Source organism: Chroicocephalus ridibundus, chromosome 1 (assembly GCF_963924245.1).
Source record: "Chroicocephalus ridibundus chromosome 1, bChrRid1.1, whole genome shotgun sequence".
Taxonomy (NCBI): domain Eukaryota; kingdom Metazoa; phylum Chordata; class Aves; order Charadriiformes; family Laridae; genus Chroicocephalus; species Chroicocephalus ridibundus.
Window position 1 is genome coordinate 115,853,150 of NC_086284.1, and position 17,120 is coordinate 115,870,269.

The 17,120-nt window shown below is 43.4% G+C and overlaps 1 protein-coding gene across 3 annotated transcripts in view; it reads left to right on the forward strand.

Annotated features, from left to right (window-relative positions):
* The first annotated feature begins 16,285 nt into the window (after positions 1-16,285).
* The window catches only part of CADM2 (cell adhesion molecule 2), a 673,883-nt gene continuing 673,048 nt past the window's right edge, over positions 16,286-17,120 (forward strand). For all 3 annotated transcript variants that reach the window (XM_063347822.1, XM_063347840.1, XM_063347831.1), the window contains exon 1: positions 16,286-16,836. In XM_063347822.1, the coding sequence (XP_063203892.1) occupies positions 16,776-16,836 (61 nt within the window). In that variant the 5' untranslated portion in view covers positions 16,286-16,775. The remainder of the gene's footprint in view (positions 16,837-17,120) is intronic.

Consider the following 17,120-nt stretch of genomic DNA (forward strand, 5'->3'; position numbering starts at 1 on the left):
CCGTATGTCTATTATTTGTTTGCTCTAAATTGTCTTTATTACAATTATTTTATGTTGTTCCTGGTGTTCCTGCATACTAATCTTAATACTCCTTGCCAGTCTGCAGAATTTTAATCAACTTTCCAAGATGCTCTGCTTCTGGCCAAGTGATAGTTTTCTCCAAACAGGGTCCCAAGTAGAACTTAGTTACAACTTGGTTGTGGCAACAGGAAAGGTCTTTCCAGGTAGTGATGACCCAAGCAGCACAGTGAGAAAAGGGGGAAAGCTTAGGCTACTTTCACTGGGAGAAGTAGAAAAATGCTTGTTTTCCTACTGAGACTGAAATGAGTTTGAACTGCTATTTGGAAAATTGGGGATTTGATAGTTCTTGATGTTCCTCCGTTGAAAATAAGGGGGAATTTAACTCATTTCCAAAGTCCCATAGTCTGCAAAAAATCCAAAACTATAGAATACACAGTTTTTTTAAAGCAATTTCATTTAGTACAAGTAACCTTCTGAAGGAAAAGTTCAGTTGTCAATGAAGTAGGAAAAATTCATTCTAGGTCCACAAAAATCTTTGCAAATCTAATGCTTTTTTTCCCTCCTGTATTTCTAAAAAGCACCAAAACCCCATTATGCTTTGAATCATGAAATTGATACAATTCAATTCATTTGAAGAAATCCTTGTAGGTAAGGAGACATATATGCTACCGAGTAACAAGACGCTGTAAGAATGGCTCTGCACAACAAAACTGTTCATTCTGAAAATATTATAAGCATATGGGTGGGGAGGGGTTCCTTAGGCTAACCATAGTCTGGTTTTGTGTATTAAACGTGCATGAGCTAGTAAACTATATTCTCAAGCTTGCATTATGATTTAGTTTCATAGAGAAGAAATCCAGCTTGTACACTTCCAAGACCACTCCATGATGCTACGCAAAGCACAGTAAGTGTGGATGATCTGGAGATTCACTGTAACAGCACGCAGGATGAAAATTAAAACCCACCAATGTAAAGCACACCTTAAAGTTTCCATGCAGTCAGAATTTAGAAAAGTAGCTAAGCACCCGCATAGTTTTAAGCAAGGAGTGGCCTCAATGGTTTTGATAAAAAGGCTCCTAAATTCATGAGCTTAGCTAAGTTTGTATACCTCGTTATCTGTATGCTTTGTTAAAATACAGCCCAGCATCATTCTATGAAAATGGTTTTTACATTGCAAATCCATGTAGATTTGTAACCTAAATGATATGTTCTGAATCTCAAAAACATCCTGCACGTTCTTAGTATTTATGTAGATAGTTCATTTATCTAGCTATTTGTTTCCCTTACAGTACAGAAGTACTTTCAGTGACAGGTGTCTTAATGAAAAGAAATATGGCCACATCCTCCTCATCTTCTCTGAAAAGTATGAATATGCAGTTAATACCATCGACTTGGTAATCAAATGTTAGAATGACTAAAAGGTTGGAACAACATTAATGGTGTTCTGAGAGTCACCCAACCAAGCCAGTATTTTCTGGTTTTACAAAGCCCATGGAAGGATTATCTCACTCTTGTATGACATGCCAAAAACTGTAAAAGACACAAAACATTAATACATTTGAATTTCAAGAAACTCAGGGAATAAGTTTTTTTTTTACTTCTCATTTTTTTCATCACCCATAAACTAGTATGGACTAGCACAGACCTCAGGGAGTATAATCAGGTAATTCATAGAATTACTTTTAAAATGCTAGCATCCTTGTGGTGAATGTCTGTAAGCACAGAATCGACATCTCCAACTTTGCTACACCAAACTACTGATCCATATAGCCAGACTACGAGACTATGAAAACACTACAAATGAAAATGAAGTCTGAGAAAGAGAGCTATTTCTTGGTCATATTTGGAAGTGCAACTTAACGGTCTACGATGACAAAAAAACCGCATTGGCACAATTCAAAGACACTTGATTTCTGTGTCATATGACATAATAAAAATTGTAAATCCTCAGCCTTACTCATGACTGTAACCAACAGTGAATGACAAATGACAACAACCAGAATTTCAACTAAACTGACCTTATGTGTTAGTTTATGTAGTACAGATAAATGTGTTAGCTAAATGTAAATCAATTGTTGCACAGTATTAGTCAAAGACGTAAGCTCACTGGAACTTGCAATATATTGACTGTGTCCCTTATCAGAATACTGTCAAAATGATCATCATGAAGATCTCACATATTTTTATCAAATTAGACCGCCTAACCTCTCAAAGGAGTGGCAGAGTCCAACAGTCATAGGTTAGAGACGACAAAGCAATTCCTTAGAAACTGTATTAACTGCAAAACCACACACAGCAAACATTTCCCTAAAATCCCTGGAGAAAACCATGCCAAAACATACTAGACAACATAGTTCTCACAAGGTCCTGGAAACTCCTTTGCCTTTCAAATTTTGGTTCTGTTATCAGTGTAAAAGATTAATGAATGGTGTACTTACATTAAACTATGTAAAACTGATGGATGTGATAACCTCCATAAAAACTTGAGATCAAAAGTTATACTTTGGTAAATATACAGCAGTGAAGGCCAGAAAATTCATGGACATGCTTAAGCTTGGAAAGAAAACTGAACTTAGAAGCTACAGGAAAATATAGTTGCTTAGTAGTTGCTCCAGATTGTTCTAGAGCCTTCACTTGCAGTGGCTTCAGGGTCATCTTGAAACAACTGAGATTTTGGTCTTTAGCTACTACTGTATTATGTTGGTCCGCTATAAAGGAAATTAAAGACAATGGCTACACTCATTGGCCTCTTGCTGGGCATGGAGGAAAAGTCCATCGTTCAAGTTGCCAACTACTATAACTATTGTACATTGAAAAGTCTGAAATGCTCAGCCATAGTCAGCTGCATGATCACCTTGGCTTCCAAACTAGTTGCATAAGGATTTTTGGTAATGAAATCCCTCCGAACTCTGTGTTTGTACCCATACTTTCCACAAGTAATACCCCATCCACTTCCCTTCCGCAAATGTACGTGCACAAAGACATCACAATTACAGATCAGGCTCATTCCTAAGTGAAGATCACTCTTGAAGTTGATTCTACAACATTAGAAATCTACTTAAAGGTGCAGGGACTGAAACCAAGTACTTGACCAACAAAGAAGTGGTAAAATTTCTTCAGCAGTACTGGAGTACACTTAACTACGCCTGAACGGGCATAAGAAAAGTACATAATCTTTCATATACATGAAGAGACAATAGCGCCACATACTCCAATTACTGCAAACTTCAAATTGTCTCATATACACACATAGTTAACAATCTCGGAGTATGCTTGTATACAGGAGGCCCAAAAGGAATGAACTGTGTTTTCCCAGATTCTGTTGAATCGTTTAGTAAATTTGGTGCCCATTTACACTCTGTCATCACTTTTGAAAAAAAATTATGAAGAACAAAGAGAATCCCTACTCCTTAAGTTTAATCTTCTTTAAATATCGGAATTAAAGTCAAGATTTTCTTTTTAAGAAAATTTGGCATGTGAAATACAAGCTATATTGATATGCTATATCTTATATAGCATAAATAAATGTTATAATGATAATTAGTTTTGATACGCTGAAGCATTTTCCTATATCAAGACATACTTTGGAGTATGACTATTGGAAAAGTATCCATTCTTGCCTTCCATATTCCTCATGTAGCAGGTGCCTGAACAGAATGCATGAACTGAACATAAATAATGTTTCTTATTGTTTTCTCTTCAACCTTTCTTTTATATAATAAATAGTTATTGTATACCGTTAAAGTGAAATATTGTAATTATTTAATTAACCTGTTTTGCCCTCTGTAAAATGCAAAAGCTATAAATACAGAAGCAAATTAAATTGAGTTCTGCTGTAGGCAAAAAACCAGCCTCCAGTGGATAGCCTGCTGCTCAGATATCATTTGTTAACTTCAGTCTTTATACTTTCAGAGGAAAAAGTAGGGGTACACATGCACTATAGTTGTAAGTAGCGATTTTCCATAATTTGGTACTAAAAAATCACTCTGATCTTAAAAAATGAGAAATAGCACAATCTAATTAATTCAGGAAGAGAAGAAGAATCTCTGTTGTAAGTGAAACATTTCAGACAACTAAAACCCAGAAAAACAAATTTAAAAATTACATTTTGTATGTGTCCCTACATAGCCTCTAGCAAGGGCTTATTTTCAGTCTAACTCATTTTACTCTTATCATCTGTCACTTAAAAAATTACTGACTTACAACACAGCCCTGATATTAATAAAACACTCAGGAAATAACTTAAGACGCAAATAACTTAGAAGCAAAAATCTTGATTTTTATACCACTATTTTAAAGTGCTGTCAGTATCATCATCTAACAACTGAAGTATTAATGGCAACAAAATGCACTTGCCACAAACCATTTTTGTGATTATCATCAGGGAACTTAGATTTGCTTTAACAAGTACAAGCACCTTGAAAACCTTTTTATAGTTTCTTGTACTCCTCTGTCACAAATATTTTCCTTTATAACTCTTGTATCTTGCTGCACTAGAAACTTGAATTATGGATGCTAACCCATTAAATCTCCTGCATTATAATTTTTCTATGAGAAAAAAAATAATGCACCTCCTAATGGCTGCAGATACTGCAACATATATTTTCTTTTATTCTCAATTCTGTTTTCCACCTAGCAGCAAACTGCCTGACTTGATTGTCCTATATCACAAAAGCAAGTGATATAATGAAACACTGCGTCGTTATGTGAAGAGAAATATGCCATGTTCACTTTGCTTGTTCTTTAAACAACATATTAACAGGGCTTGTTATATTTCAGGTCTAGAACCAGAATTTTACCTTTGGTAGACTTCATAAAAATAAATTTAGAAAACTTACAAATGTTTGGATTTCATAGATTTCTGTGTTTCACATGCATTTCAGTATGGTCACTAATACCAATGTTCTGCTCAAAAACAATTAGCAGTTTTACTTGCAAAATAATGTAGCAATTACAGTAACAAACACCTCTCACCTACTCTGAAACATGAAGTACATTCAAGAGAGACTGACAAGTTGCTGTATTTTGCATAATTCCTTCAGTTTTGTTTCTTTCCAATATACTTCCAATATTCTTCTTCCAAAGACGGGTGAGGTCAGTTGCATTTTTTGGGCCAGTAACAAGTAGCAATGTAAGTCATTATTTATCTTAGTCATCATAATGTCTGTGTTCTTTGGTGATTTATTGGCTTAACACAAGAGATTTACACTCTTCAGGGGGAAAAAATCCTGGAACTTTCACTGACTTCATTTGTGATGATTACACTTCTGAGATATCACAGATTTTAAAATGTTAGGCAAATAGTTCAAAAGAATAACTAATTCAAAGCTAATACAAAAAGAAAGAAAAGCAAATAACTGAATTCTAATAAATGACCAAATAGATATACAAAGTCATATTAACATCACTAAAATTGAAAAATCAAAGACTTAAGAAATGCCAGGATTCAGAATTGCCTATGCAACCTTAATTTGTCCTCGTTCTGCAGATACATTATAATGAAGAATTTAATTAAGATTAATGTCAAAGGTAATCACTAATTCCAAGTGGCCAATTTTCATTACACAGCTCTGCGTGTTTTTAGTCCAGTTCACACTGGCTTTAGGATGTCTGCAGTACTTCACATTTCTGCAGATATGACTCTGGTATGAAGCTGGAAACTGAGAAAATGAGCATTAATATCAATTTATTACCACTGTAAAAACATTTGGTTTAAGTGACTTACCTAACATCACAGAGGAACTCTGTAGCATAGTGAAACATAATCCAATTCTCAAAGGCATCATTCAATTACTCTAAGACTGCCTTTTCCTCTTCTTTCAGTCCTTTGGCATATTGATTACACATTTTCCATTTTTTTTCAGCAAATGAATTAGAGATTTTATCTATCAATGTCTTCCTTGTCCCCAAAACCATGAATCATCCCTAGAGCTACTCCTTTGGCTGAATGAGATCAAGGCTCTGTGTTATGAGGAGAAGGGGTGGAACACAACGATAGATGGATAAAGTGCAGAAGACGGCAGAAGGAAAGGCTATCGTGTAGTTATAGTTCACCATATAGAAATACAAAACCAATATAAAGATTGCACAACAAACAAGTTCATTTCTTTCATTATGAACATCTCGTAACTGTAAGATCCTTACATACAGTACATGCATGCATTTCCCTAAAATTTATGAAAGTGAACGAGGCAAAAAAGTTGTTATCGCATTGACATCCATACAGATCACCAGAAGGCTTAGAGTCTTTAAATGCACCTTACACCTTTTCATTTGAGCTCATTCAGTAAAGGAATTGTATAGCAAATTACTATTCCCTAGAGGAGACAGTAACCTCAAATATACTACTTCATGAATCTCAGATACTTACTAAAAGCAGATGCATTATGAAAGTATTCATCACATAAGAGTTTCAGGCCCTATAAAGCATTTTGGGTACAGACATTTCTTCTTTTTGTCTTAAAACCTGAAGTTCTGTTACTCTCTTAGTTCCTTCTCAGCCACCAGTAGTTACTTTTGTCATTCCCATTTCTGTTCCTCTGCCTTCTCAGCTCATGCTCCGTCAGTTGTATCACTTCAGTCTTGATTTTCTTTTTCCATGCTTTATGCCTTTTTTTTTCTACTCTCGTAATTTTTTATTGCAAGACATTCTTTTCTTGTTCTTCAGCCCTCAGGAGACCCAGGCTTTGGGGAAAGTAATGGGGAAAGAAGAAGACTTCCCCTGGGTTGAGGAGGATCGAGTGAGGGATCAATTAGATCAATTGGATATTCACAAGTCCATAGGCCCTGATGGGATGCACCCGAGAGTGCTGGGGGAGCTGGCCAAAGTCATTGCTGGGCTGCTCTCCATCATCTTTGAAAGGTCCTGGAGAACAGGCGAGGTGCCTGAGGACTGGAGGAAAGTCAACGTCACTCCAGTCTTCAAAAAAGGCAAGAAGGAGGAGCCGGGGAACTTCAAGCCGGTCAGCCTCACCTCCATCCCTGGAAAGATGATGGAACAGCTCATTCTGGGCGTCATCTCAAGGCATGTGGAGGAAAAGAAAGCTATCAGAAGTATTCAACACGGATTCACCAATGGGAAATCATGTCTGACTAATCTGATAGCCTTCTATGATGGCATGACTGGATGGATAGATGAGGGGAGGGCGGCAGATGTGGTCTACCTTGACTTCAGCAAGGCATTCGACACGGTCTCCCACAGCATCCTCACAGGGAAGCTTAGGAAGTGTGGGCTTGATGAATGGGCAGTGGGGTGGATAGATAACTGGTTGAAAGACAGAGTTCAGAGGGATGTGATTAGGGGCACAGAGTCTAGTTGGAGGTCAGTGACGAGCGGTGATCCCCAGGGGTCAGTACTGGGTCCAGTCCTCTTCAATATATTCATCAATGACCTGGATGAGGGGATAGAGTGCACCCTCAGCAAGTTTGCCAATGACACAAAGCTGGGGGGGTGGCTGACACACCGGAAGGCTGTGCCACCATACAGAGAGACCTGGACAGGCTGGAGATTTGGGCAGAGAGGAACCTTATGAAATTCAACAAGGGCAAGTGTAGGGTGCTGCACCTGGGGAGGAATAACCCCATGCACCAGCACAGGTTGGGGGCTGACCTGCTGGAGAGCAGCTCAGCTGAAAGAGACCTGGGAGTCCTGGTGGACAACAGGATGACCATGAGCCAGCAATGTGCCCTCAGGGCCAAGAAGGCCAATGGCATACTGGGGTGCATCAAGAAGAGTGTGGCCAGCAGGTCAAGGGAGGTCATCCTCCCCCTCTACTCTGCCCTGGTGAGGCCGCACCTGGAGTACTGTGTCCAGTTCTGGGCTCCCTGGTTCAAGAAGGACAGGGAACTGCTGGAGAGAGTGCAGCAAAGGGCTACCAAGATGATTAGGGGATTGAAACACCTCTCTTATGAAGAAAGACTGAGGGATTTGGGTCTCTTCAGTCTGGAAAAAAGGATGGCTGAGGGGGCACCTTATCAACACTTATAAATACTTAAAGGGTGGGTGTCAGGAGGATGGGGACAGGCTCTTTTCAGTGGTGCCCAGCAACAGGACAAGAGGTAATGGGCACAAACTTGAGCATCAGAAGTTCCACCTAAACATGAGGAGGAGCTTCTTTCCTTTGAGGGTGGCAGAGCACTGGCACAGGCTGCCCAGAGAGGGTGTGGAGCCTCCGTCTCTGGAGACATTCAAAGCCTGCCTGGACGCGTTCCTGTGCAACATGCTCTAGGTGACCCTGCTGTGGCAGGGGGGTTGGACTAGATGATCTCCAGAGGTCCCTTCCAAACCTATGATTCTATGATTCATCAACACACAGTTTCCCTTTTTTACCTCTTTTCTAGTCTTGTCACATGCTCCCCATCCTGTGGCTCCTTGGTCCAGTTTCTGCGCCTAAGGATTTTCAGTTCCTCTTTGAAGCTCTACTCTGTTTTCAGATTTATTTTACACTTCTTATTTCCCAAATCATCTTCTGCTGGTCCTACACTCCTTGCTTGGATGTTCACATACTCTTTTCCTCCTGGGGTCTCAACAACATGTTTCCATTGCTTTGCTTTTCCTTACCAGCAATTTATCTTGCCCCAGATTTCATGCTTGGTGTTATCCCAGCCTTTTTCATCCATTCAACATCTAGTCCTATATTTTACCCTGAACTTCCATCTCTCCTATGCTTTTTCTGTAGCTAGTCTCCCAAAAACATTTGTCTCAATATATTTTTCCTTCCTTCCTTATCTATTTTTCCTCTATTTTTTATTTTGGGGCAGGTGACACCCTTTTGATTCTGCCTAGTGTCAGCAGATTAAAAGACAACACAAATCTCTGAAACCAAGGACCTGGATCTATTTCCCTCTTCTTGGGTACTGTGTTCTTCTTTCAGACCGCATCTGTTAGGGAACAGCAAGAATGGAGCTGCTTCCTAAGAAAAGGTGAATGAGGAACACAGGGATGCCCAGCCCATCAGGACAGAGGCCTCACCAGCCACAGCCCAGTTCCATAGTACTTAAGCGAGGACAAACCCAGAGGTTACAGTAAAGTCCCAAGAGTCTAGATCACAAAGTAACATCATGGTAATGAAGCAGGTCAGAGATCACACTGTGAAGTGAATCTGGGGCCAAGGTTAGGATCAGATCCGGTGATCATTACACAGGTTCATAAGATGATGCAGTCTAAGATCAAGCCATTGATTGAAATGTGGATGAAAGTATTCCATGACCAGGTAGGAGCAGGACTGAGATAGATACTTGCACTCTTCTGACATAGGTCAGCTTAAAAAGAGCTTCTGGGCCCATGAATGTGGCTGGAGACCCCAGGTGAGGCTGATCAGGACCAGTAAGGCTTATTAATGCCCTCAGCATCCTAACTGAATCTCAGGGCCAAAACTGGAGTACACAGTTTTTCATATTCCCTGGTTTCTTTTTCTTACCCAATTGTGATATCTAGCGTTACGCTATCTGACAAAATTGCAATATCATTCTCATTGCTAGAAAGAGCAATAGTAATCCAGTCTGGCTGGATGGCTGTATTTCACTGCTAGATCATCTAACTCCTAGGAGAATATTGAGTAGAGACAGAATGTGTAGAAATTTTAAAGCCTATGATCTATTAAGTCAGTCATGAGCATTTTTTTTATTTCCCCGGGGCTTATGCCTTGGGCTGATTTTCATAGAGACAGCAAAAGAAATACTCTTGACAGAAAGGCCCTATAAAGTCTTAAGATCTTTTTTTAAAGGATGGATGTGCTAGAACAAATATCTTAGGAGCCTTTAGTATGGGCAAAACAATGTATTTGTTCAATTCTTTGAGTCTTACTCTGGATCAGCTAAAGTACTTTGACTTGCATTTGAAAATATTTTACATGAAGGATGAACTAATGTGAAAACCTTAGTCTGAAAAATCCCAAATGTTAGTTTAAATGTTTAGAGCCTCCTTTTAAATTACTAGAACATGTGAGAAAATAATTGTAAATGTACTGGTGTCAGCAATCGAAGATGCTCTTAAGAAAGTAAAATGGATGACATTATGTTCCACAGAATGAACAACTTCCCTCTTATTGAGTTTTTGAATATTTCTTTGTCACTTCAGCGGGGTTCAAGAGAGATTTTATTCAACACATCGCATAATCCATCCACAAGTAATAAAACACAACGCAATTAAAAATAACAGAGCATCAGAAATAAAAAACCAATAGATAATTTGATAAATATATATCTCAAAGATGTTAGCTAGGATTTATTCTAAACTATACGTAAACGTGTTTGTCCAAGCATATTAAAAACACAAATTAGTCTCTAAGTAATTCCATGCAATAATATGTTTTTATGGCAAACCGTAAAGTACATTATATGTACTTAAAAACTTAAGTAAATAAAGGTATAAGAGGTGTTAAAGTTATATAGCTGTATAAATTTGTGGTTTGAGGTTAAGCAATTTTAAAATTTCTTAAAGTAGTTGCTTCTTAGTTGATGGCTAGAAGACATAGGAAAGCACACACTTTTGCTAATCATCAAGCACTCAGGAGGAGGAGAACCTAACCGGAATGTATGGAGAATCAGGTTACCAGCACCATTTTTTCTGTATCTTCATTTCACAAATGATACGGATGAGAGGTCAGGTCACGAATAAGATATTCTGCTTCCACTCACCATTGGTAATTATCTTCTGCAATTGTTTTCACCAGCTCAAAGTGTACATTAGGCACTTTTCAACAAGAATGATACCAGTTTGGTTTGACCTTGGTTCACTTTGCATTGGCCTTGCATTGACAGTGTTCTTTTATAGACTTTCTTCTCCTCCAAAAGCCAGTGAAATATCTCACATTTATAATTACTTTATAAATAAGACTTCTTCCCACACATATTTTATATGTAGTAATAGCAGCATGCAATTCCTTTTACTTGGTTCATCTTACTAACTAATACGGAACAAAATTCCACTGAATTCATAATATTGCTCTGGAACTGATACATACTGTATATTTACACACCAATATGTTTTATGGAAATGAACACATTTCTTCTCGGGAGCATATTTTCAAACTTCAATTGCTCTTTACCAAAGCCAATTTTTTTCAAACAAAAAAAAAAATGCAATGCGTTTCATGTCTATATATTTTTATTCACGCCAATATATTTTCACAGTTGGATAGATTTAACTAAATTAGCAGTTACAGTACTTGTTCAAACCAATGCATTTTTGCTGGCATCTGGTAAGTAAATGTTACCCAATTTTATTTTTTTTGGGGGGGAATCGGCTTCAACCAAACCCACATCATTTAAACCAGCAGCAACTCACCTCCACCACACAAAATTTCTCATCCAAAACGAACAAACCTCCAACTCTTCTGTTCCAGACGCTGAAGTATGGTCAAGGGGTAACGTAAAATGCAAATGCATAGACTTCAGTCAAGGTACATCTGATCCTCTGATTTCCACAGAGGCCCATAACGGTGCACTGGGCAGGGAAATGCACTTTCTGTGATGATATGTGTTGCCTTCTGGAGATGGACCCTCCACCCCAGGAAAGCCATGCTGCCACTTTCAGGTAGGATGGGGCAAACATAAGAATTAAGGACTTGCTACTGCAAGAGATGGCTGTTATCCAACCAGATATTTCTTCAAGGCTAGGTGTCAGCTGTATGGGGGTTTTGTCACAACTTTTTTGTACTGAGACATGTAAATAAGTCTCACTTTCCAAATTACTCTTTTAAATGTGATTGTGAACGTTAAGCAGCGTTGCAAGTCGGGATCTGTCTCCAACTTCTGTCACTAACAGCTTGCCTTCTCCATACCTTCTTTCCTGTGGGGCTTTTTTGTTGTTGTTGGAACTCTGCAATGATATTTTGACTACTTCTTCACTACCTTCTAGATTATATGAAATTTACTTAAAAATATATATTATAGAACATAACACAGAGCAAGTGTTTCTAGTGCTATGTTTCACAGCTTGCAATACTGGAAGTTTCTCTCTCCTTAAATTCTCTCTACATCTTCCACTGTTTGTTTGAATTCAACAGAACCACAATGTTTTGCCAACTAAGAAGTCTTTCTTGGGTATCATTTCCTCTCCCTAATCACTGACCACTGATGCTATCAAGGAGCACCATTAAAATCATGATTATCCCTTCAGATTTTGCTTGCCTTTCAAGGTAAACTCTAGAGGTAGACTGACCCAACACAACAACACAGACGGCTTCTTCTAGAGGAGGTGGAGTTTAGCTTTTCAGAGAGAAGCCCAAAGTCTTGTTGAACGGGAGGAAAAAAGAGTGCAAGCAAATGAACAGAGTGTGTAGTGCACCGGGACATGAAGCGGTTAGTGATCTCAGCTGTCTGTCAAGGCTGCACGCGGTTTCATCAACTATTCACCAACCTACACCTGTGAAATCTGTGCCGTCTAGAAAAGGATGAACAGGAAACAGTTGAAACAACTAAGAAAGCTGGCTGCTCTGCTAGAGGAAGGGTTTGTTAGCTTCTGAGAGAACAAAATACAATTGTGAGGTAGGAGAATGCAATGTAAGATCTATATTGAAAGTGTAAGTGAGGCTGGACAACTTGCTATTTACCGATTCAGAAAGAGGAAAATCTTGCTGACTCTTTCTGAATTCTGCTTCGAGATTAAATTCTTTTGCTTTGTTTAGCATTAGGAGCATTTGTATCACCTTGATGGGTATCAGGATAATGCAGAAGAAATTTTTTTCTGGTTCTGATAAAACTTTTACCTACTGCATCTGGTTTTCAGTGTTGATCTCCTGTTGATATTTTAAGGTATTACTTTTTACTCTTTTCGCATCTCCTGAAGCGTCCCTATTGCCCTTTTGGTCTGGAAGTAGTGAGGCTTCTGGACATTCTGCGCGTGATCTCCAGCTCCACAGATCAATCACAAAGTTCTGTCCTATTTATGTTAGGTTTAGATGTGAGCTGCCACTGAATGTCAGAAGACATGATACTACATTTACATAAGCTGTCAAATTAACATAGATGCATTAATCAGAAGTATGACATCATATCTGACATTTCTAATGATTTTATTAATAAATGTTTCAGTTTTACAGTTGGTCAAATAAACCAGGAGGTTCTGGTTGGGATTTTTTTTCTGAAGTCAGAAAGCTCACTTCAGCATACGCAGCATAAAGACCTCTTGATACTCCTCTCCACTGCAGTGGTTTATTGGTGGGGTTTGAACTCTGGGTTTAATTTTCTGTTTAGTAAAGATTCCTGCTGTGTGAGGAAGAAGAGTAATACTAACCCCCCGGTGAACCAGCTTCCTATCAACATATTGGTTGCTCATTTCAGAACCACTTGAGCCAGAAGAGAATGGTGAGAACCAGCATTTCTAGTTGTGCGTCTGCCATGGGGTGTGATATAATGTCCATATTACTGGGTTTGGGGAGGAAAATGTCAGCTCGTGTTTCTAAATCTGCAGATCAGATTTTCCAAATATACCAATGATGTGGCAAAGATGTGGAACCCCCCTGAAGTACAGACAAGTGCTTCCTTCCTTAACCTGCCTGGGGGCCCCTTCTTACAGTTTCTAATCACTAAACTGGGAAGATACTTCATCCTTCCTACGCTTCCTGGAACAAGACTACAATCAAAACTATGTGTTGTCAAAAGTGCAGAGCTGTCAGTGATCATAATCAATGCAAAAGCACTTCAGGTCAGATTACAGTGCTGCTTTAGTGAAGGGTTTAGATTACTTATTTTGTCAGAATTGCTTTTTTGGTTTCCTCCCATGACCAAAAAAATGCAAGTTTTGCGCATTTGTTGTCATTTTTAGTGCTCCCTTAAAAATGATGACTTGTTCCTTTTGGCAAGATTTCTAAAATAGTTTGAGAATCATTCCCCGTTCATTACTGCTTCACATGCACTGAACCCTAGGAACAGTGGTAAACCCTTTGCCTATTGTGTATTTTTTCGGTAGCTATAAAAAACAAGTAAAGCAAGTATCTGCTCATCCACCAGAGACAGACTTCAAATGCTTCCCTGCCCTAGGGGACATTCCAGTGCCACGTCTTTGGTAACCCACTAAAGGCATGGAGATGTACGTGATGTTCATTCATCACAAAATCATACAAATGATAGAACTTTAAAATGTAATTCTGTAATATGATTCTGTACACTGCTTGGACACCTGTTGGAGATGAGGGGAAATCAATGTAAATCCTGATGCAGTCTCAACTGTTGCTAGGCATAATCATCACTTGCTAACAAACGAAGTGGAAGATATGAATACAGAATACATAACTTCCCAGATCCCACTCTAGCTCAAGATCTTCAAGGTGAAGTTGACAACTGTTAGCACTGCCTTAATGATCTGAGACCATACACTCTTCACAGAAATTAGCTTTTAAAGAGCTTCCCTCTCCTATAGGTATGTAAGATTATTTCATCAACTGTTTTATCTCAGTAAAGCTCTTTGGTGTTAAAGAATGGAACATTAAGGCAGAAATTCAGAGAGGTTCCATGGAAAACATACTGCATCATGTTGGAGAGCAAATCTCAATACAAAAAGAAAGCAATCAGAAATGAAGAAACACATGATCATTTTAAGTGTTTGGATGCAGGGAAATCCCGCTTTCTCCGAGATAAGGCAACACAATTCCCTCCATAGGTGTTTACAGAAAGGTCCAGCAACCTAAATATAAGGTATTCTTATTTCACTAAGAGGTTTTTGCAAAGGGTGAATGATACTGTGCTAAACAGCAAATATGCAAATACGAAGAAGTAGCCTGCCATCTTGGACTTCTTGCACTCAGTGTCTTATGTTTTAGACCATAAGCAATTTAGGACTACTAACTGAATGCTACAAACCCTCCCAAAGAAAGCCTTCAAATAAAAAACTTTCTCCAAGCCATTCAGAGTCCAGGCAACACTGCAAAAAGTCCAGAAAGTTCCTTATCTGGGTACCTCACAAGGGGAGCTGGTCTTACTGCTACCGTGGTGAAGGTATCATCTATACGTGTTTAACTCGGAGCGTACAGGCGACTCAGCCGATCTTTCTTTCATCTGCTGCTTTCAGGAAGACGGGGGAAAAAGCAGGGAGAAGAGGAGGTGCTTTACACCTCCCTTGCAAGGGCTGGAAACCGGCTGGAGCCTTTCAGCAGCCCCCGGCCCTGGCCCCGGCTTGCGGGTACTTCCCCCCGTTTCTCCCTGCCGGCGATGCGGTGGGGCCGGACGGCAGCGGCCTGCGGTCTGAGAGCCCCCGGCGGTGCGGCCCCAGCAGCCCCTCTCCCTCCCCCACGAGTCACTCGCGCCTCGGCGGCAGCCGGCGGCCGCGTCCCAATCCCACCGCCCCGCCGCCCGTGCGCCTGGCCCCCACCGCCCGGCCCCGCCTGCCTGCGGGCTCCGGGGGCCCGCTCCTTCCCCAGCCGCGGCAGGACGGGGGCGCCAGGCGGCGGCTAACGCCTCTCCCGCCCGCCCGCGTTCCGCTCCCGTTCCGCTCCCTCCCTCCCGCCTCGCCGCCGATCCGGCCGCGGTTGGCGGCTCTCCGCCGGGAGGCCGCCCAGCGCCCCGTCGCCCCCCGGGGCTCTTCTCTCGCCCCGCCCGCCCAGCGCTGTCGGCCGTTAACGGTCGCGGCCGGGGCGCTGAGGGCCGGGGCGCGCGGCCGAGGGGACACCTGCCGCTCCTCCTCTGGGCGGGGCGCCAGCGGCCTCCCAGCGGCCGGGCTGCCCCCCGCCCCGCGCCGCCGGTGCGGCAGCCAGGAGCTCTCTGCCCCCCGCCCCAACGCCTGGTGCCCTCTGCCCCGGGGCGGCCGCGCCTCTCCTCCGGCGCCCGCCGCCGCCGGCCGGCCCCGCTCCTGGCCGCGTTGCGCCGCCGGCCGCCACTTCAGAACTGGGTCTGGACAGCGCCCCGCCGCCCGCCCCCGCCCCCTCCGTCGCTCACCGCCCATTGGCTGGAGAGCCGCCGCGGAGCCGGGTCTTCCCGCGATTGGCGCGAGCCAGCTGCCACTCAGCGGTGCAGGAGGTGGGGCCTGGCACCTGTCTCGCGGCTCGCGTCTCTGCGAAACGCCCGTTTGTTTTGTAACCTGGCGTCTCGCGCCTCCCCCGTCAGCGCCTCATTGGCCAACCGGCCGAACCTGGGGGCTTGCTATTGGGCAGCCGCCCGCGCCAGTCACACACCCACCTGAGGGGGCGGTGCGGGGCCCGAGGGGCGTGCCGTGCCTGCGGAGGTGTGGCCAAGGCGGTGGCGGGGGCGTGCCCACGCCACAGGCAGGGCCGGGGTGTGGCCCGGGGGGCGGGGAGAGGGGCGGGGCTCGCGGCAGAAAGGGGCGGGGTGGCCGGCGGGGGCGGGGCCGGGCCAGGGGAGCTTCGCAAGCGGCGCTTGCCCTTGTGTCTCGAGCCGGGAAGCGGCTGGGAGCGAAGCAGCTTCACCGCCAGCGCAGCCCCTTTCTCCGCCCGCCAGCGGGACCGGACGGGACGGGAGAGGCGAGCGAGCGGACGGACGGACGGACACGCCGGCAGGGGCAAGGGGAGCCGGGGGGGTACCCGGCACCGCTCCGCGGGGGAAACCTGAACCTGCCCAGCAGCGCCGGAGCCAGCGGAGAGCGCCGCTCCCCCCCCCTACTCCTCCCTCCCCAATCCACCCCCGCGACCCTGGTCCTCCTCCTCCTCCTCACCCCACTGGATACAGCGAAGGAGACACTGCGGCGGAGGCGGCGGCGGCGGCGGCTCCTGCGGGGGGAAGGAAGCGCCCGGAGAGCGGAGCGGCGGGAGGCTGCGGATCTGCGTGCCTGGCGCCCACCCAGCCCGAGGGGAGCCCCGAGGATGCGGCTGAAGCCCGGCGCGCTCCTGCGCTTCTACAGCCTCTGCGGGATCCTCGTACAAGGTACCGCCTCCTCCCCACCCCTGCCCCGCGCCCGGGGAGGGAAGGAGGAATCCGGGGAGCGGGGGGGGAGCACCGCCGTGGCCCGGGGCATCCCCGGCCTCCCCGCCGCCCTGCTCCTGACCCGCTCCCCCCTCCCTTTCCTCCGCCGCCCTCTCCTCCCCGGGCGCCCCCAGCCTCCCGCTCGGGTAGCGCTATCCAGCGCTAAAGCGCCGCACGGTTGTTAACCCTTCCTGCCCTTTCCCCGTCAGCCTCTTCCCGCCCTCCTTCGCCCTCCGCGCTTCTCC